General features: G+C 39.4%; 1 protein-coding gene across 1 annotated transcript in view; it reads left to right on the forward strand.

Annotated features, from left to right (window-relative positions):
- ltbp1 (latent transforming growth factor beta binding protein 1) overlaps nt 1–22,319 on the forward strand; it is a 224,142-nt gene that overhangs the window by 142,899 nt on the left and 58,924 nt on the right. Inside the window, exons 11-16 of the mRNA XM_084735368.1 lie at nt 2,352–2,519; nt 7,322–7,495; nt 11,314–11,336; nt 11,815–11,917; nt 19,651–19,737; nt 20,459–20,584. Coding sequence (XP_084591494.1) covers nt 2,352–2,519; nt 7,322–7,495; nt 11,314–11,336; nt 11,815–11,917; nt 19,651–19,737; nt 20,459–20,584 — 681 coding nt within the window. The remainder of the gene's footprint in view (nt 1–2,351; nt 2,520–7,321; nt 7,496–11,313; nt 11,337–11,814; nt 11,918–19,650; nt 19,738–20,458; nt 20,585–22,319) is intronic.

The raw sequence follows: 22,319 nt of genomic DNA on the forward strand, positions 1-22,319 counted from the left end.
TCACTGAACCCAGCTTGGAATTAAGGCTGCTCCTGGATAATGTCCAGTCTCAGAAAAATTAAATGAATGAACAAAATGGGATTCCTGCATCACGCTCTTATGCTTGATGGCCTGATCATGTTTTGAGCCAACAGGATGCAAAACTACTCCAGGATGAGGAGACTCCACATCAATGACGCTTGGTGCCAAACACAGTTAAAGTTAATGTTGTTTCTCAGTTGATGAGTTTTGAATGTTAAGATGTCAGGCATATCATCATCACTTTCTTCTTGTTGTGTAGTGGAAGCTTCAAATGATGACCAAAGCGTGTCGTTTTTAAACGGAACATTTACTTCTTATATGCTGCAGTTTACGAAGAAGAAGGTTGTAAAAAAGGGGGTGAACAAGCAGGACCCTGCGCCTGGCTACTCGTGTTCGTCACATCATTATGCTAGCGACAAGCATTCAATGTATTACTTCCTGCATTTCAAAATAAAAGCATCTTGTTGACAAGGCTCAAATTACAATTAAGTAATAACTAACAGATACATCTTTACTGTAAATAACGTAAATAGTGTAGAATATCTCTATTAATTGTTTTAAACAAATATAAATCATGTCATTTGATTATCATGAACTTCATATCAATAAACAATGAATAATTCACAACACTTCTTCCTGCTGTTTACATTCCTGCACATGCATATGTCAAAAAATGCACGACATATTGCCAGTAAGCAATATGCTTAGCATAAGGACTGGAAACAAGGAAACATCTATCCTGTCCAAAGTACAAAAACACTCCTACCAGCATCCCTAAGGGCAGCAGAGCAAATGGGCATTTAGCACATATTAGCATGCTAACATGTTAAGCTGAACAGCTGAACCTGCTAAACGTCAGCATACAAGATATGAGGATAAATAAAGGATCAATAAAAAATATAAGGATCAATTAAAATATAGAACAAACTAATTTACATGGAGGAGTGCTGAGGATGAATGAAGCAGTCCCACAGGCTGAAATTAGCTGTTCTTCAATCTCGTGGTTCAGCAGCGAATACTTCTGTATCTCCTGTCTGATGGCAGCAGGGTGAACAGGCTGTAGGGTGCGTCTTGTCTTTTAGTATCCTCTGGGCTCTGCAGGCACCTCACCTCCCAAATATCACTGATGCTTTCTACATGGGTACCAATTATGTTCAATTTTTTTGTCCTCGGCCATGCACATCCCAAGATGCCAGTTTGTGATGTTTCCAGTCAGGATGGTTTCAGCTGCTCTACTGTAGAAATTCACAAGAACATGGCAAGGATATTTTTTCTTAAGTTTCCTTAAGAAATATAGCTGTTTCAGAGCCTTCTTTACCAGAGTGGAGATGGTGCTCTCTGTGCACCATTGGGCAAGATTGTTGATTTCCTCCCAATATGAAGTCTCATCATCATTTGAAATTCAGCCAATGATGATGTCATTTTGGTGCAGCTTCACAATAGAGCTAGGCTAGCTGTAGCAATATTGTAAGTGACACTTATAAGTAACAAGTATGATAAATGTGAATGCATTTGCAACAAAAAGAGGAAAGCATGAAAGTCTATGAATTTGCTTTACTTCTTATACAATGAAGAGAATCCTTTCTGCCAAAGTTTTGCTGGATTTAAGTCTAAGTACAAGCTTCAGCCACCTTTTTACAGTCCTCATTCCTGATGTTTGAAAATCTGATTATTTGTTGGGAAAATAGGTCAAGTATTTAACCAGTAATTGAAATGATTTACTCCATGTAATGTTTATCACCATTAGGTAAACGTGAACTGAACATTCTTGTTCCCCTTAGAGGTTGATATTTTATTTGTGTTCCACTTAAAAGTTTCCAGTTGTCATTTTGTGAAGAGTACACAGTTGTGGGAGTACACCATTAGATCTTAAAAATACAAATTGAGCTGAACTATCCTGCATGCCTTCACCTGAGCCAGTGCTTGACTTTGATAGTGCATGAAGCATTTAGCATGAAAACAGATTAAAAAAAATGTTTTTCCTGCATCGTGTTGTCTGTCTTCTTGTTGTGTTGAATGTGTGTCTGTGTTTTGTGTTTGGCTTTAATTGTTTAAATGTAGTTATTTATGCCTCCACAAAACGTGGTTGTCCAACTTCTCACTATAAAATATATATTTTTCTTTATGCACTTGTGTTTTAGAAATATATGTAAGCTGTGCCAGAGATTTGTTTAGTTGAGAAGGGAAGGTTGCTTTGGTGAAGGGGACCTCTTTATTTCTCCACTCTCTGTCCCCTCTTCCCTCCATGTATGTGTCTCCTATGCTCTGGTGCACCACCTCCTATGCCTACCCCCTCCTCCTCTTTGTCCTCCTCCTGCACTGCTCTTCAGCCAACACACCTGCCATCCAAGAGGAGAAGGGAGCTTGCTTCCGTTTGGTCAGCTCAGGGAGGCAGTGTTTGCACCCAGTGTCTGCCCAGCTGAGCAAACAGCTCTGCTGCTGCAGTGTGGGCAAAGCCTGGGGCCCTCGTTGTGACAAATGCCCCCCTCCAGGAACAGGTAAGGCCCCCAGCCATGTCAGACATTTATCCTGTCTCAGTGAGAACTATACTGTCTGAGAACAATTTGATTTTGTCTAACAGACAAGATGTTTTGTTCAAGACAGAAAAGTAAGTTATTTCTTGCTTTGTACATTATTTGCACAGTCTTAAATTCCCCAAGATCCATGAACTTCAAAGCATGTGTCTTTAAAAACTATGTTAGCCTGTTCACAATATCTTACATTATTCACTATCCTTATAGCTCTTTTTTGTACTGTAGTATGCATATTGGACCTCATGTAAGAACCACATACAGATTTATTCTTGAGTGTTTTGTTTATGAGAATTTGTTGCATTCGTTTTATCATATGTGGAATTTTCTTTTAGAAGTCCAGACCTGTGGTAGAGTCATATGGAGGTCAAGTTTTTCACTAATGTTTGTATATTTTATTAGTTTGAAGACATTTTGAGTTAGTTTTGAGTTGAAAAATACAATATAAAGTACACTTGATAATTATGTCGACATTATCCTGTTTGACTGCATTTCAAATTTTAATGTAAATGTAAATTTACTTATAGACCCTCTTATCCTTCATTCAGTGATCTATTATTACCTGTTGACAGGTGTATTGGCTGTATATATGCACAAGCAGGTTTATGAAGTCTTTGTTGAAAACTTAGCCCCCCCCCCATATTGAGATGGGTCTTTTTTTCCTGTTTTTCTTTTTCTTTTTTTTGGGGGTGGGGGGGGGTGGGGTGGGGTGCAGCAACAGTCCATCCCCATCGAATGGCATGACAGCATTCGCGTTTCAGTTTCTTTGCTTCGGCAGGTCTTTTAATTCCACTGCTGACGCTGTTAAAATTACAGATTTTCCTGGGTGGATCCCTGAAAGCAGGATGTCAGACTTCAAATTCATGAAGTTCTTTTTTTTTCATGGATGTTCACTTCCTGGGACAGGATGCACAGCCATTTTGGTATTATTGGGGTGTTAATTATACTAATTTACCAGTCTCATGCACATGCACACAAATATGCACAGATGAATCATTTACACAGTTATCTGAAGTTATGAGCGTTTGTTGAATCTGATGTAGTATGTTCGTACAAGACTTTCGTACAAGAAAAACTAAAAGAAATTTAAGATAAGAATAAGAAAATGTTCTCACATGAGGCCATTTGAGTGTAAGGTGCTTCTTTAGGTATTAACTAACACTTCCACACAGTAGTTCAAATATGGCAATACAAGTGAACAGTACAGAGCGTACAACACTTTATGATCTGGAATGTGCCCTGTTTTTCTACTCTTTAGCAACACAAAAAAGTATTAAAAAAGTATTTTTACTTTTCATATTATCTGTCATCACTGGTATGCATTTATTTATTTTACAATTCCCAAACAGCATAAGCTGTTGATTTTTCTTATTTTAATGATAATCTCTTTTTATCAAACCACTCTTTTAGTTCACTAATTTCAGTCATAACACCTCCAAAATCTGCTGAAAATTCTCCCTAGAGCAAAAAATAGTACCACTGACATTATGTCATTTGTATTTGTACAAATTGTTGCCTGCTTCCTTTAGATTTTCCACCAATTCAGCGCAAACCCTCTGATACCATACCATGCCATTTTATTAAGTAATATCTCATGATCAATGTTATCAACATTTTTTAAAAATGTATAAATATTCCCACTGCATATTTATTTTAGTCTTTACAGCTAGTTATTTCTTCCATTAACTCAATTAGTGCCGTAGATGTTGATCTGTTCATTCTAAATCCATACTGACTGTCAACAATTTATGCTTCTCAATGAAGTTGTCTTTCCAATATCTTAAAGAAATGGGGAAGTAAAGGCACAGCCCTGTAATTAGTAAAAATATGTCTATCCTTTAGACATCTCTTTTATAGCTTTATACAGTGGGACTACTTACAATTTTCATTTACAAAGAAATGTACCTCTTTGTGGTTTTACCATACCATCAGCAGCTTTCTTGACTAATGTCATATTAGTCATTTGATTCCTTCTTATGTCAAATGTTCTGTCTTGGGATTACTACAAACACTTCTCTAAGGAATATTATTTGAAATTAATTAAATATGAGTATAATTAGAATTATAGAAAGGCACAATATGGAACATTTGCTCAAGATATACTTGCAAGTTCTTTTAACGACAGGCTTAAATGTCTATGAAAAAATATGTGTTGAAATTGTAGTGTAACTGAATTTCAACTACAACAGTGTATAATAAACTCTAAAAACAGAAGTAGAAATACATGAGCATTGTAAATTCTGTACATTCACTAAGATTGAAAGCCCTCTTATTGAAATGCTACTGTACTGTGTTAGAGGTATATATTGATTACATATATGATGTGTCAATACAGTAAATTTTCCTTAAAAAAAACATTGCAAGCCAGCAGAAACCTTATTATTATCCCTATTTATTACAACAATTTACTTAATTTATTTATCTTTGAGGATTCTAAACTTAAATCACAGAAATTACCTAGAAATGGGTGGGTCTCACAGCTTGGCTAAATACAGGCTCTTAAGCTGCATTTCCACCAAGCAGTCCAACTACTTCATTTAAGTTCAGTCTGTTACACATTAGAACAGTTATTTTTGCATTTCCACCAGCAAACGTTGTGGTTTGTACCAATAGAAAAGCTTTATTCCATCATGTTTTATCATCAGCCTTCTGTTCAGTTTCCAGGCGAGCTGAGTTGATGATAAAAGGTGGAGTTAAAACACAGCAGAACAATGATGGTCAGAGATGAGCCACCAGTCATCTGCCTGCAGCTTTTTGTCAAACAAAGCCTGTCTCCTTGACTCGCTGTGATAAACAACCATATACTGAGATGAAAGAACATGAAATGTGTGTGTGTGCAGTGAGTGTGTGGTTAAATGAGTGAGAGAGATCAAGCGGCAGAAAAGTGATGGAGAATGTGAGCGGAGCAGAGGAAAAGGTAAGTGGTAAGTGGTCAATCTGGCAATAAATGCACAGGTTATAATGTGTCAGTTGATAAATGCTGCTGCTTTTCAAGACCAAAAGGGATCTTGTCTGTTGTTTCCCAGCTATTTTTTCTGAACATGTAAGAGTACTGACTGTGAAGTCTATTCCTGTGATCATACATTCAGAGTAAAACCCTGAAAACTGGAGTTGAATTCCTCATGTGTGTCCACATACGTGGCCAATAAAACTTTGATTCTTGTTCTGATGTGTGTCTGTCATAAAAAACCTGAAAGAATCATGGAATCTGAAAATAGCAATTTCCAGGCCTCATTAAGTTTTGGAAAAATAAACTGAGAATGTTTGGAAAAGTAAAGGAAATTTACTTTGCATGTTTGGGCAGATGAGTCAAGTCACTTGACATTTGCCAGCATGATACAGTAAAGCAGGTCATTTTGTATGCAGGGACTGGTGCCAGTATTCAGTTCATTCCAGTTATTGATCAGAGAAAAAATGATTGTCAGCAGCATTGCAGCAATGCCAGTTAATTCCTGCACATGGTCAAATATGCCTCAATGGCAATCTCTGGAGAATTGGAGAATGTGACTCTTACCAATACCCTGACAGTTCCCCACTAAAGACAATAAAAAACTGGATTTACTGTAAGCTTGAAATGCTCTAAGTATGCTCTAAGTTCAAAGAAGAAAATTTTTCCACAGTCCTTTCCCATTGATGAAAATACTGTGGGGCTCCCACGCTGCATCACAGGTTACATCAATTTCTGTGAATTCTACACACTGTTTTGTTTCTACTTGGACTGTACCCTGTTTCCCCACCAATAAGCCTTGGATCCCCAGGGACATGAAGGCCCTCTCCAATACAAGATAGACAGCCTTCAGAGTAGGGGACAGGGAGAAACTCAAAACTTATTCAGAGAGATCTGATGGGCAAAATCAAGTTGGGTAAGGACACCATCAGGAGGAAGATTGAAGCCAGACTGCAGCAGATCAACAGCAGGGAGGTTTGGCGAGGCATGAGGAGCATCGGTGCCTATAACCAACCAAACAGAGGGCACCTGGATGGCTGGCTAGAATTGACCAGGGACACAAGGACCCTATACATGAAGGGCCAGAGCTGGCTTTACTTCAAAATCTGCCACAAGATGGTGGCCAGGCCTATCTTTTATGTTGCCATGTGCAGGGGATGGAGAGTGAGAGTTAGAGATGCCCAGCAGACAATGATACTGTCTGGCTCTGGCTCTGGGTCTGGTGCTCATTCCAGTGTTGCTACGCACCGGCATTTCCCACTGGGTCCCTCCTGGCCTGGAAACCCTCTCATCCTGGCAGTCTAGCTGATGATTGTTACTCTGGTGATATAAGAGGCCATGAAATTCTCTACTGCGAGGAGAGAGGTAGAAAAAATGCAGTACTCTCTATCTCTGTTTGCTGCCTTGAATAAGTTGCCAGGTCTGTTTAAAATGTAGAGTTCACTCAGAGAGATCAGACTGTCTTCATCTGTGTCTTAGTCACTTTATTAGGACTTCTTGGTGGAATTGTTACATATTACTACTGAGATAATTTGCAAAGCACAATTTGAACAATGTTTATGTCATGTTTCATTGTTATATCTCCCACAATCCGAACCTCTGTTAAAACATTCAGAGAATATTTGTAGAAAGAGTGTTACTGTTCTGCAAGAGGTTTTGTTCTTGTTCCTAGCTTAGAGGTTGTAATGAACTCAAATGATTTGCTTATTAGCTAAAATTCAAACAGTTAACGGTTAACAGTGTACAAATAACAATAATGATTTTTGCGCCTTTTATTTTCACTTTCATAAGCACTTGTAATTTTCTTATTTTTATTCCATAGTGAAGTTCAAAGAGATCTGTCCTGGTGGAATGGGCTACACTGTTTTACCAAATCCTCCTGTCAGTAAGCCAGTCACTGTTTACCAGGAGCCCATTGGTCCACCACCACCTCAACCGCTGCCAACACCAGAGAGACCAGTGGAGGCTTTTGGAAAACCAGAAGAAATCATACCAGGTGAATCTCTACCATGTAACATAATAATGTGCATGTTCACTTTGTGTGGTGATAATATGTTTTGCACTGGTAAAAACTATCTTAACATGAGGTACATGCCTGTCAGCTGTTGAGTGTTTGGGAATACCAGTGGATGAAATCAAAAGACCAGTAATAACTTTGGTGCAGTTTAATAAGATCAAAGCAATGGCAGACCAATAATTATCCATTTTTGAGACTCTTGTCCTAGTCAGAGTTGCAATGGCAACAGGGTGAGTCAAGCAGCCCAAATATCTTTTTCACTTCTTCGAGCTTCTCACAGCTATTCCCAACAGTTTATAGTCCAGCAGAAAAAAAATTTGTCATTTTAGTGCTGATGAGATCTGAGGGGGATTGTCAAAAGCCTGCCTACTCAAAGTCTGTATTTATTCAGCACCATCTGCACCAGGGGTGAGTGCCACAGGGTGGACATTGTTTAGATTAAACACTGCAGACTCTTGGCACATGGACAATGGTGGATGTCTTGAAGCAGGTGGGAGCACTCGCCATCGCAGTGAAATGGTAAAAAATGTCAGTGATGATATCTGCTGGCTAGTTGGCTCATGTTTTTAGCACATGGCCGGGGATGTTATCAGGCCTAGCAGCTTTCCTCATATTCACTCTCAGCAGGGTTCTTCTCACATTCTCCGTGGATACTGACAGAGGCACGTCCTCAGGAGGCAGAGAAGACTTTACAGCTGACTCTTTGTTGAAGAGATCAAAGCAAGCATAAAATATGCTTAGCTGATCTGGTAATGTGGCCTAACACACAATGGGTTTTACCCCAGTTTTTGTAGCCTGTAATGTTTTCAATTGTTTGCCACATATCTTTGATGTTGTTCGTGTTAAGGTTTCTGTCCAGCCTTTGCTGATGTCTCCACTTCCCTCTTGATGCCAGGTTTCTGGCATATGTCCTCTTGGGAGAGAGAGAGACACTGTGGGATGAACAACAATCTCACTTTTGCAAATTGCAGCTCCAAAGTAACAGCAGAAAGAGTTCTGTTCCCTCTTGCATGTGATTAGGAATACAGATTAAAAGAGACCTTCCGCATGTGACATTTGTTTGTAGAGGATGAGGATTGAAGTGCTTTGGCCCACTCCACAGTGCCTTCAAACACAGCCCAGCCCAGAGCCCTTCAGAAGAGGGAGAGAGAGAGGGAGATATGTCTGGCTGAGAGAGGGAGAGGAGCTTCAATCTCTCCTGTTATTATTCAGGACATGCTTGGCAGTCACCAAGGGAGGGAGAAACTTTGCCACATCTTAGCCAAAGCTAGACTTTTTTTTTTTTATGTCCTTAACATTATGTTTTAGACTTCATAGAATGTGTTCTGAAATGTTTAACCTTTCACAATATGAGAACCTAAGTTTGTGAATAATAATATAGCTTCAAGATATTTATGCAATGAAGGTGTTTCTGAGTGATTCCGGGATTACTTGCAGATGATCATGTCTTTGCATGTCAAATTATGATTATGGAAGGCCATCAAGAGTGTGTTACTTCTTCTTCTAATCAAGGATTTTATGTTTTTTTTGTTTTCTTTTGTTTTTATGCCTCCGCCCGCCGAAGGTGCCGGGCCAGAGGCATACTGTTCTCTGGTTGTCCGGCCGTACGTGAGTCTGTGCGTCCGTCCTTCCATCCGTCACAGATTTTTGAACGATAACTTTTGAACGGGTGGACGGATTTGCACCAAATCTTGTGTGCTAAGACTCTATAATAGGTACATGAACTGATTAAATTTTGGAGGCCAACGCTTTCAAGATGGCCGACTTTCAAGATGGCCGACTTTTTGTTTGCGCGATAACTTTTGAACGGGTGGATGGATTTGCACCAAATCTTGTGTGCTAACACTCTATAACAGGTACATGAACTGATTAAATTTTGGAGACCGCTTTCGAGATGGCCGCAAAATGGCCGCCTGACAGACCTGTCTAAAAATACACTTATGCCAATAACTTTCAATTTAATTTAACTTTCTTAATTTTAAAGCTTTTTTATATTTGACTTTGATATATTTTTGAATAACTATGTTGGATACTATTAGGTAATAAAGGTAATAGCTCTTTCCTTGCAATCTTTTCTCATTAACTGTATACTGTATCAATAGAGCCATAATTCTCAAACTCCTGGGACACTTGCAAATAGGATTTATAATGAATCAATGGTTTTAATCAGGTGTAGGGAACACAAAAAGTCACAGTTGTATGAAACTGTTGCAGGCGGAGACATCAGGCGGTTTTACTCATCAAAAGACTTCTACCCGTTTTCATCTTTTGTTGCAAGCTGTGCTCTTATGATCATCGAATACAACTCTAACAACTTGACTCCACTGATCACAGTTTTACGGCATTATGGCTGCACCACATCTGCTGGAGCTGATCTCTGCTATTTTACACAGTGCTTGTGCTATTTCTGTGTCTGTGTTTGTGACACAGAACCAGCAAAGAGAATCTGGTTAATTACCAAAAAAAAAAAAAAAAAAAAAAAAAAATTGGGCAGACCTACAACCATAAAAACAGATAAAAAACAAACTATTTTACTGTGTAGCCTACGTATCCATGGTAATGGCACAACAAGGAGGACCAAATCAACAAAATCTGAGCAAGTAAATAAAATCAGGTGGCCAAAACACCTGCAGAAATAAGATGTTTAAATTAGTTAGTTTCCATTGTGGGGATATCTCCACATAAGAACTGATAAAACTAACCAGAACAGCAGTGAGCCAGTACTCTGTTCAAATTTAGCTGCACTCACCAATCATTTCAATGGACTCCCTGTAGATCAGAAGTCAATTGCACTGTGTTTAGCGCTGGTGAAGTTGAACTTAACCATGAGTGAACCCTGACTTTTGACAGAGTGGAAAGAGTCTAAAACAGAGGAAGCTATCGTGGCATATTAGCTGTGGTGCACCATCCAATTTCATCTTAATCAGCTCTGAGTATAGAGTATAAACTCATCGGCAAAAGAGACATGGTGCTCAGGTTTGATACAGGAGTTGAAGTTTCAGATATTGCAATAAACTGTTAACCTACAGTCAGGTTAGCAAGTGAGCTAGCTAGCTTGCTAACTGTCACTTACAGCAAGCAACACATGATGATGTCAGTACATTATTGGTTTTGCCCCGTTAAAGGCTTTAAAATGAAATGAAAATTAGTATCAGCCCCAAAGGCAGAGTATGTCTATGGTGTGGAGGTGTTTTGAAGTGATAGCAAAGAGCCAAAGTGCATTCTTTCAGCACTACAAATTTAATTTGATAATTTGATCATTACCACTAATTAGTGAAGAAGAAAAAAACAGACACCAAGCATTAGTTTTCTTATTTTTCTCAGTGAATGTGTACATTTTGAAGAGCACTGTAGTTAGACTTAGGGTTTGCCAGTGGGCCATCCTGATATGAGTGAGGGTATGTTCTACCACAGGAGAGACTTGTTGTCTGTAACTAGATGGATTAAAAGATGTTCATATTGGTATTAACAATATGTGCCATGAGCAAAATCTCTGATGTTGATACACAGTCAGTTGTCAGTTCATTAGGTCTAGGTTGTCAGTTTTTTTCTGTTTTAGAGTGTTGATTCAACTGTCTGATCATTGTGGTGGCTGTAGTTTTTGGTGCTCTTGTGTTGCATCATGCTGAGGTGTTTCTATTTATTAGCCTACACTTATTGATATATTTTAGGTGAGCAAAATAATAGAAACGCCTGTCAGTGACCTTAAAACCCAAATACAGAAGATAGTTACATACAGTATACAATGTTACAAACTTTTTTTTAAACTTACATTTGTTTCTGTTTTCTGTGGTCAGTAGCAACAACTGCACCAGATCAGGTAGGTTGGGTGCTTTACAGAGTGAAAAGTAGCTGTTTGCATGCACAGAGACACTCTTCTCAGCCACTGAGGAGTTGCAGAATCCCTTTTGCATGAAGTCAGCAATGCTGATGCATGACTTTAAGCTGGTCAGCACTGAGCAATGTGTAAATCGTCTTTGTATATATGTACGGTTTGTGTAAGCACCAAAAACAGATAAAAAAAACTTGACAGCGTCCCAAAATATCCAGGCCGAAGACTATGCAAAAGACATTTTTTCGCTTTCTGGCTGCTCGCTGAGCTGTTAATTTTTGCTCTGTGTTTAAACTGCACTCAGTTGCCATGCAAGCTGAATGCTAATCTGCCTCACAGCACACATCTGTATTGCATGACAGAAGCAAGGTGCAAAGCTGAAATAATTACTTTTGGACTAGATGAAATGCATACAGCGCTCTGTTGACCTTGTCCCTCTATATCATTGTGTGTCTTGTCGTTGAAGGAGCTGCTAGTTCCTGTGGTTAGTAATAGGCCAGTAGTTGAACCTATCCTGCCCCAGCTATCTCCGGGTGTATCCACTGTCAAGATCGAGGCAGCCTACCCAGGTGTCTGCTTCACTACTCTTTAATGTTTGTGGTACGGTGGGCCATTTAGGACATCTCAGACACAGCTTGTCAGGTTCAGAGCACTGTGCTGAAATTCAACTATAGCTCAAGTTCAGTCGGGTCCAGCTGTACTCTAATGCTAATGTTAGAATGCTAACATTACCACTTTTAGGACTGACCGTGACACATGCTAGTATTATGAGTGGAGTGTGTGGAAGTGCAAGGAAGAACATCAAAGTTTAGACTGCTGAAAGTACAGCTGACTCTGCTGCTGACAAGATTCGTCTCATGTCCTAAAGAGGCCACTGCGCTGTGATCTTTTTTCACTGCTATTAGAAGAAATAAATATTTTGTGTATGCAAATATTATGCTTCATTTCTTGATTTATTTATGCCATTTTATATCTTCTTGTAATGTTTTGTCATTTCAAGTCACAATCATGCTTTCAGAACAGTGGTGCTCCTGCACTGATGGAGCTGCCAAATGTCTGGAGGTTTTCAGATGAGTTAGCAAAACTCCAATCAGTATTAGATAATGTCAAATTGATATGATCATAGTTTTATGCAGCTTATAGCAGTGTTTTCCAAACTTTTTTTTCTGGGGGACTGCTTTTTAAAAATCGTTATTGTGACCTAGTTCACAACAGGCCTTATTAATAAATCGTGGCAGAGTTAGTTTGTGCATTAGTTAATGTCCCTGACCATGTTTACTGCCATTTTTACATTTTAACTATATATTATTTTAACACATGCATATACACATTAACTACATTATAGCTAAAAACAATGCATTTAGGCTGAGTTAACAGGCCATCTCAGTATTTTTATTTCCTCTCATCAAGAAAACAAACCTAAAAACAACAACAACTTTCAGTTTTTGAAATACAATTTTTGGGGGTTTTCTAAAAACTCAAAAATTCATATTTATATAAAGAGGAAACGTTAACTGTCACAACAAAACATTTTAGGTGGTAAAACACAACAAACATTGCCCCATTATTTAGAATATTCTCAACTTTTTTCAGTGTTTTTACAGTATATTTTAGCCTAATTCATAAATGAGACAAAGTAAATGCATTTAGGCAGAATTAACAGGCTCTTTTCCCCTCTCATCAATAAAACAATAAATACATTTGAAATGCTTTGTAAAAGGTGTACTCTAGTTACAATTCTTAAACTTCACACATTTCTTCTATATTCTGTTATTTTTTTTAGGGGACCCAACAAAAATCTCCTGTGATCGACCTGTGGCTCATGAATGACTGACTTATAGGATTTTTAATTATCAAGCATATGAGTGTAAACTAATACCAACCCTTTCAAATAAGAGAATGTGCCTGTCATCCATTGTCCAACTGGTCTGACAGCCAAAATGGAGATTTATGCTGTTAATGTCCATCATACAGATTCAGTTTTACAAGTATGTAGCAAAGAGCAAAACATGTGCACATAGTGGGTTTACAGGCCAGAACTCACATCACAACACCTAGAATTATTCAACAGCTGAAGACTAAGAAGCCAGTAATAAGAAAAAGACAGTAATAACAATGCACAAAATTATAAGCTCTCAACCACATGCCAACAATTACTGTGTATGTTAACACCCAATATTCTAAATTAGATATGATTGAAAGAGCCAGTGTATACGATTTAATGCAGTCTAGACATGAGGTACAGATTGCAACCAGTTCCACTCCCATCACTCTCCCGTTCCAAGTGTGCAGGAGAACCTACAGTGGCCACAAACCTTGTGAAAATACAAAAGGCCATGTCTAGAAAGTGTTTGTCCATTCTGGGTTACATTAGAAACATGGCGGTTAAACATGGTGGTCTCCATGGAAGAAGAGCCGCTCTCTCTGTAGATATCTAGGGCTCATTGTTTAACAAAAACAAAACAATTCTTCTTCTTTCACTAATGAAAATCTAATGATGAATATTCTATTCTATTTCTGCCATATTCTGCCATTAGATCCTCCTAAATTTGACAGACTGGACCTTTAAAATTCCCATTTTCCTTTGAATATGAAAGTGACAATATTTGTTTAAAGCAATAGTTCATTCAAAAATGAAATTCCACTCAATATTTTCTCAGGCCTGTGCTGATGTGAGGATGGGTGAAGATCTCCACACTCCCAGAGCTTCAGCGGAAAACAGCCTTGCAGCCAAATCCAGTACAATTGAAGTGAACGGTGACCAGTTTTAAAATGTAAAAAAAGAACACAAAAAAACCCATAAAATGTCTCCATACTATGGATGTAATGATGCATCGTGAGGAAGTTAAAAATTGATACAAAAATGGAAAGAGTGAGAAGATCAGACAAGATTAAGGCTGCGTGCAAATATTGCAAGAGGGTGATGACCTACACAAGTAGCACAACCAGTCACCTGGCATATCACCTGGCAGCACAGTGAGAAGCTCAAATCAACACTGCCTGAGCAAAAAAAAACTGTTTAAAGGACAATCCACACTGACAAGCAGATTTGCACTCTAGCATGCAAGCCTTAGTTTGTTTATTTGAAGAGATTTCATTCATTTATTGATGTGAGATTTGTTTTAAAAATATAATTTCCAATTTTCAAATCCAAAATATTTATTTTTTATTTAAGATAAAATATAATTTCAGTTGCACTTTTAAGAAGAGGACATATGGGTTGTTTTGAACAACTTACTCTACCTCAGAGATAAATAAAATTAAATAAAATAAGAGGGATTCTCTTTGTCAAGTCAAACCATAAGCAGCACCAATTAAACAACTGAGCTATCAAACAATGGAGGAAAATAAACTACACGAGCCCATCTCCAAAGGCACGGCAAGGTGGAGGTCACTGTCAAGTTCTGCTTTAAATCCCTGTGCACTTCCCAACTTGAAAGGATGAAGATCCCAACTCGGAGTTTACTGGATTTCACTCGAATGATGAAACAGTTTTTTTCCTTTTCTTCCTTCTTTTATTTAAAGATAGTTCAGTTCAGTGAAAAACTGGGGGACTGGGAACTGGAAATCCAGGAGAGAGGTTCCGGAGTTTGAGCTGGAGCAGCAGGAGCAACTGAAACTGAAAGAGGTCAAAAGCCTGATCCAGCCTGATCCTTTGGACCAACTTTGGAAGAGTTGAGATGTCCACAGCACTACAGGTAGCAGAGGCTGAGTGTGAGCATGTTGATGTTGTTCAACCCAATGTCAGCCTGGAGGCCTACAACTTCATGCTCAACCACCTGCAAGGACTGGTAAAGACAGCGATGGAGGTGCATGGCCAGTGGAAGCGGTGGGTCCCTCCAGATGTTCAGAGGGATCTTCAGAGTCAACTGAATGGGCTTAAACTCCACATCTCCATGTTGGTTTCCAGGAAGGCTGACTTCATACAGGCAAGGATAAAGGAGGATGCTGAAAGACAAACTCAGATGGCGATTACTTCAAGTTTTCCTGTACCAACCATCAAACTTAAGCCAACAGCCCTCCCCAGGTTTACTGGCATCAAACGTGACTTTCACAGATGGAGAAAGGACTGGGAAGCCCTGCAGAGACAAGGAGAACCAATGGGTTCAAGAGAGGTGAAAAAGATTCAATTACTGGACAGTCTTGATGACAAAATCACCAGAGACCTTCACCTCACCACTTACAACACTGCAGATGACATCTTCTGTGTCCTAGAAAACTGCTATGGCAATCAAACAGCCATTGCAATTGAAATAAATAGTGGAGGAACTACAGAGGATGCCAGCTGAGTAGCAGCCAAGTAGGAAGGAGACCAGGATGGAGCCCAGACATGCCAGAACCAAGTCAACCAAGTCAGGCAACGACCAAGCAGGGTGTGTAGTCTGTGGTGACAGGAAGCACAAGAGGAAGCTCTACTTTTGCAAGCAGTTCTGGGCACTAAAGCTAGCAGAGAGAAAAGCTGGAATGAGGGAATTGGGAGCATGCAGGAGATGTCTCGAGGTTCATGATGACAGTGCATTCTGCAAACTGCAAAGTCAAGACTGTGAGGATGGAAATACTACTGAGTACCATTACTACCTGTGCCCCCATGCTGAAACAAAGAAAAGCAACGCAGGTCAGAAGAGGAGCAGGCTTGGTCCAGAGGAAGATAAAGGCAGGAGGAAATACACAGAGAAGCAGGAGGAGTTCTTCAGCAAACTCTCACCTGAACTGGCAAAACAATGTTGCGATGTGTTCTCCAATACTGCATCCAGAGCCTTCAGCACTGTAAAAGACCAGCCGAGCCTCTTAGTGGAAAGTGGACTCCAATAGCTGCCAGTGATAATGATGCTTTTTGAGGTTAAATGCTGGACAGAAAATTGGGACATTAATTGATTTGGCCTCAGACACCAAACCAGATTCTTGGACGGCCAAAACAAAGCAGACCTAGAGGAGACCGCAGCAAAAATGGAACAGAGTGGATATGGAAAATCCATCCAGCTGATTCTCCACACAGGAATGGTACTGCAGAAGCTGCTGTACGTGTTGTAAAGAGAGCTCTCCAGAATCTTGGGAGGGAGACTTCACTCAGCCACAGTGAGTTCCAGACAGCTCTTCTCCTAGCAGCCAGTCTAGCAAATGAGTGCCCAATTGATGCCGGGGTACAGAGCCAGGAGGACTGCATCCAGTATGTCACACCCAATACTCTCCTACTTGGTTGAGCATCTCAGAGTGGGGACGTCAGAACCTTTGACTTTTCCAGCTACTCCAAGCAATGCAGGCAGAGGTGACAAAGTTCTGGAGGGGCTGGAGCCAACTCGGTGGTCCAAACCTGTTTGTCAGGAGCAAGTGGCACACAGCATGGAGGAACGTTGCTGTAGGGGATGTTGTCTGGCTATGCGACCAAAACGCATAGAGGGCAGTTCAAGCTCGGCAGAGTTGTCAGCACCAACCCTGACAGTAAAGGCATTGTGAGGGATGTAAACATCAGGATCTTCCCAAGCTACAACATTCCTGTAGCTCTGAGGAGGAAGCAAAGCCATCCAGAGAAGGAGGGGAAAATCCAAGCCATCATCCTTCACAGAGATGTCAGGTGGCTCGTCATCTTGCTACCTGCAGAGGAACAACTGGAGAATTGACCAGTAAGTTTGACTTTGAAGCCAGCAATCTCCCCAGCGGTTCCATGTGAAGATTGAGTGGGAGGTGTCAAGTCAAACCATAAGCAGCATCATTTCAACAACTGAGCTATCAAACAACGGAGGAAACTAAACTACATGAGCCCATCTCCAAAGGCACGGCAAAGGGGAGGAACAACTGCGCAATTGCCCCGTGCACGGGTGGACCCATAAAAGCGGCGCACAACTACGTAGCGGAAGAGAGAGGTACAGTGCCAATGAAGACACTACCTGAACGAGGAGCTGGCATTAAAACTTACTCTGATCCTGTACAACTGAAGACGCCAACAACAACAGAGAGGCAGCCAGTTTTTCACCTAACTAACTGATGAGCTAACTAACTGAATGAACTAACTGAACTAAGTAAATGACTGAACTGAATGAACTGTGGTGTAATCCAAGTGTCCATAAGCTGCGACATTAAAATTTGACCCAAAAAGACGCCATTTACACCATGTTTTTAGCCTAAATGTCAACTGTAGCCTCTCAGATCTGATCCTTGTGCACACGCCTGAAGCGGGTACACAAGCTCTCGCCCAAGTGGCGTGGCTGCAGCAAAGAAATGATGTTCCTCTGTCGAAATCCTCTGACATTTTCTTCTCTGTTGAAAGTTTGCGAAGTTAACTCTGCGCGTAACAAGTCATTATTTCTGAGCAGATCTCTCTCTGTTGTCTGCGTCACTTCCAGGTAGCATGTAAACACAGATGTGAAGGTATCGTGAGATCTCGTATATCTCATGTCGTGCCACATGGGCAGAGCTGTTGCAGTTTACGGACACTTGGATTACACCAGATATGGAGACATTTTTGTGTTTTTGTGTTATTTTTTTACATTTTAAAACTGGTCACTGTTCATTTCAATTGTACTGGATTTGGCTGCAACGCTGTTTTATGATGAAACCCCGGGAGTGTTTTGTGAACTGGAGATCTTCAACCATCCTCACATCAATCAGCACAGGGGTGAGTAGATATTGAGTGAAATTTCATTTTTCTGTGAACTAAATTTTATTTTTTGGTGAACTATTGCTTTAAGCAGGCATAGTTTTGTGCTGAATTATTACTATTATTATTATTATTATTATTATTATTATTATTATTATTATTATTATGGTAATAATAATAATAATAATCTCAAGAACATCGCTTCTGTAGTGTTCCCAGCTTTTTGCTAAACTTGATTGTGAAAATGCTCTCCTGGATGTGGAAACCGATGAGGTCATTAGACAGAACGTTTATAGATTCATGCAGAGGTGAGTGTGTGGTTAAGAAACTAGTCTTCTGCTTAGTCATGCTGTGGTACTCAAATGATAAAAACATGAAAAGACTGAGAACTGTATAGTAATGAATTGAGTTTAACCAGTAAACCTGTAGCTCACGACTTCTGTGTTTCTGTGTGTTGGGACCCCACGCCCCATGAAGTCACTCACGAACAACACACACCCCACCCACCCCCACCCTCCCTAACAGTCAGTTCCAAATGTACTTTCAGCGACTCTCTCAGTCCAAATCATCTCTTTGCTTCAGCTCACTTCAGTTCCTACAACCTGACACAGAAGGAAAAAAATGCCATCTTCACCGTCCTCTGGCTCTTTTTGCTCAAACATGTCTGGACATGTCCAATAAAGCTGCTCGATGGAGTGTCCATGTTTCAGGTGGTTTTCAGGTTGTTGTGTGTGACAGTGAGACAGCAGATTGGACACACTCCCAGCATTTCAGAGCAAATAAAACTGATTTTTTTTTCAGGATTTTGAGACGTGATTTTATATACTTGGCAACTTTTCCAAGCATTAAAATTTGGTTGGGTGGTTAATAATATGTTTCTGTGGCTTGACAAACATTTACAGCACAGCACTACAGGTCTGTCGCTTCAGCACAGAGCAGGTTGAATTCTTGCATTCTTCTGCTTATGCCACATTTGCTCTTATTATCATGCCTCCACAGCAGAAATTTGTGATGCATGTTGCAATGTTTTTAGACATTTTTTGCAATTAAATTGCAGGAGCAAGTGAAAATTGCAAAGGAAAGTTGTGATTTTTTTTTTTTATATAATTCACTCAAAATTTTTAGTAACCTCACTGAGCTCAAACTCAGTGGAAAAACAAGCACAGAATTATACAATAAAAGTGGATTTAATGTCAATAACACTGACAAACCTTGTGCTCTTTTCAGTACCTGTGCAAAAATAAAAAAAATATAAATAAAAAAAAGGGAATAATAAAACAAAATACTGGGTGACTGCTATTATTGGTAGATCTCTTGGGAGCAAGAATAATTTGTGGAAAAGTTGCTTAATTGGCTGTGAGCAAAACCATGCAAGTTATGTTAGGGCTTTTTAGCATTTCTTTGATGGGACAGCTTTGGACAGGCAGGAAATAGGGGAGAGAGGGAGGAAGACATGCAGCAAAGGTAGTTTTTAAGAGATGCTATGCTACCAATATAATTATTGTGTAATGAGTAAATACAGCTGGGTTTTGCTTGCATAACAGTAATACATGTATACTGAGATTTATTTAAACTAAAAAATATAGCAAGTATGGTAAACACCTTCTTGAAGCATTCACAATTTAGCCAATCATCAAAGTACCATATTTGGTAAAAAAAAAATTGGATGGAATTAATGTATATTACTGTGTTTTTTTGATTTGGTAGAGGTTGTTGAGATGACGTCTCCACCTGCACCAGTGGAGATCCTCCCATCTAATGCAGGCCAGGACATCGCTCCTACCCAGTCAGCTGGTAAGACTCAAACCTTTTCTTTTTTTTCTGTTGTTGTCTATTCATGTCTGTTTTGAGAGTTATGTTCTGAGTGAACAGATAAAGTGTAGCTGACAGGTTGCTAATAGAACTGTCCCTAACCCTGCCCTGTATGTACCTGACCCCTTGCAGTTCCCTAGTTCAGCAGTTTGGAAAATAAAAGATCAGATGAAAATTTCATGTCCCAAAAGTTCACTAAAGTTGAAATGCTGCTGTGACCACACCTTTAGCCTGTGGGCATGACAGCACACATGGATAGTTACAGTTGGAGTTATCTTTAGTAGTTGGAGGGATTTAAATAATTATTTGAAGCGCCTGCGGGCCAGAGCATTAACTCAAAGGGGAACATGACCAATTGAACTTTAAGCAAGTATTTATGCAGAGCTGAAGATAGCTTGCACAGTATGAGGAGGATAAGATGATTCATGTGTTTTCATGAGCTGCTGTAAAGAAGTCAGCTTAAATGAAGTTAAACAAAGCATCTGGTTGGTTTTATTAAAATGTTAAAAAAAAATCAACAAATTAATAACATAAAATTAATCACACTGTTAAGTTTATTACATTGCAGTCTCCCTCCCTGCAGTGGTACAGTGGTACATTAATAGTATGTTGTGCTTCCTCAATGGTCTTTATAGTACTTTGTGGAACCCCTTATTAGTTGTGTTAATACTCTCCTCTGTCTCTCTGTCTGTCTCTCATCCAGAGGTGGATGAATGCCAGATCAACCCTTACATTTGTGACCAGGGGATTTGTTACAACACAGCTGGAGGTTACACCTGCCACTGTGATGAGGGGTACCACCTGGATGACACGCAGACCACCTGTGTAGGTGAGGAGTCCAGTGGTCAAAGTTGGTTATTGAGGTCAAAGACCATCTTGTGCATGTCCATGTCAGCAGGTTGGCCTAATTAATAACAAGCTGTTTGTGCAGAACACTGAAGCTCAGAGCCATTGGCAACATTGGCAGTCTAAGAATTCTCTCTCACACTGACAAAGTATCCTATTCTACAAGCAACAGATTGTTTATATTGTTATTTTAGTTTGTGGACAAAAGATAAGTGTTAGCCTTGTGAAACACTGATACCCTGTCTGGGTGAACCTCTCTTCTTGCTCAGTGCTCTATCTCCTGATTGTAAAGAACAATCTTATGATTTATTTCTATGATAATAAGCCTGCATCGGTGTTTTGCCGTTTCCTCAGTGAAAATGTACAAAGTTATAGCCTTTAGGATTTGACTCTGAGGCGAAAGCAAATACTTTTTGATCAGTTGCTTTTCTGCCAGAGTCCTTGAAGAGCACATTGTGTTGCAGTGATCAACATTAAATATAATATTGTACTTTGATACAGTGCTATAAAATTAACTATGTCCTTTATCTTCTCAGAGTGAGCATGTCTTCAGTTAAATGGATACTTCACCCAAAAATGAAAATTCATTATCTGCTGGAGTTTCACAGGAAACCAGTGTTGCAGAATCTCCCAAAACCCGTAAAGTGCCTCCATGCTGCTCATATGGTGCAATCCAAGTCTTCTAAAGATCCATCATTCCAGGTTGACTAAAAAAATGTTATTTGCACCATGTTTTTAGTCTGAATCTTCACTGTAGATCCTTAGCTTGGAGTCACGTTCATGTGCACACTGTCTGAACTGGGTTTGTGTGGTGTGACGGTGTACACATGCAAGTGAACGGCATGTTTGGTCTTTAGGAGACTTGGATTGGACGAGCAGTATGGAGGCTTTTTATGAGTTTTTTATGTTTGAAAACTGGCCACCTTTCACTTCCATTGTTTGGGAGACTCTGGCAAACTGTTTTCCTGTGAAACATTAACAGTGTTTTGTGGACTGAAAAACTAAACCTGCCCTTCATTCAGGATGTGTGTGAGTAGGTAATGACTTAATTTTCATTTTTGGGTGAACTGTCCTTTAAGTTTCTACAGTTTATGAGAAATATAGAAGAAGTCATCTCACTGAAGCTGCAGAGCAGCTCTGCTTTTCTGCAACACAAGCTGCTGCTGTTAAACTGTGAATACTGATTACTGAGGACAGGGACTCTTGAGAGGATTTCAATAAATTTTAATACAAATTTAATCTATACTAGTGTGATTTGTTTTTACTTAATACAACTTTCAAGAGCTATTTTGTTTATTTATTTAAAATTTCAATTAATTTATAATAACTATAAGTAATAACTATATCATTTATGACTATTAGGTTGTTAAAGTTGTGAGTTTGTTTAAGTTTGAAAGTTAGACTACAGTGCACCATTGTTTAACTGCTTATGTGTGTGGTGTGAGGAGGAGGCAATTAAAAATAAATAAATACATGGATAACCATAAATGAATAGATATTGCGCAAAACTTTTCAAATTACACACACAAGAATGAAAACGTTATTTCCAACTCTGCCTTCTATCCTTGTAAACATATGCACCCTAACTACGCAACAGGCTAGACAATATGGACAAAATCAATTATAGCAATATATGACAAAAGTGCTAGAAAATGGTAATAAATAAATGGTTGAAGTTCAGACAAACAACAAGCCAATGGGATTTTTCCATTGGATTT

Source organism: Lutjanus erythropterus, chromosome 14 (genome assembly GCF_056507025.1).
Source record: "Lutjanus erythropterus isolate fLutEry1 chromosome 14, fLutEry1.hap2, whole genome shotgun sequence".
In the NCBI taxonomy this organism is placed as follows: domain Eukaryota; kingdom Metazoa; phylum Chordata; class Actinopteri; order Lutjaniformes; family Lutjanidae; genus Lutjanus; species Lutjanus erythropterus.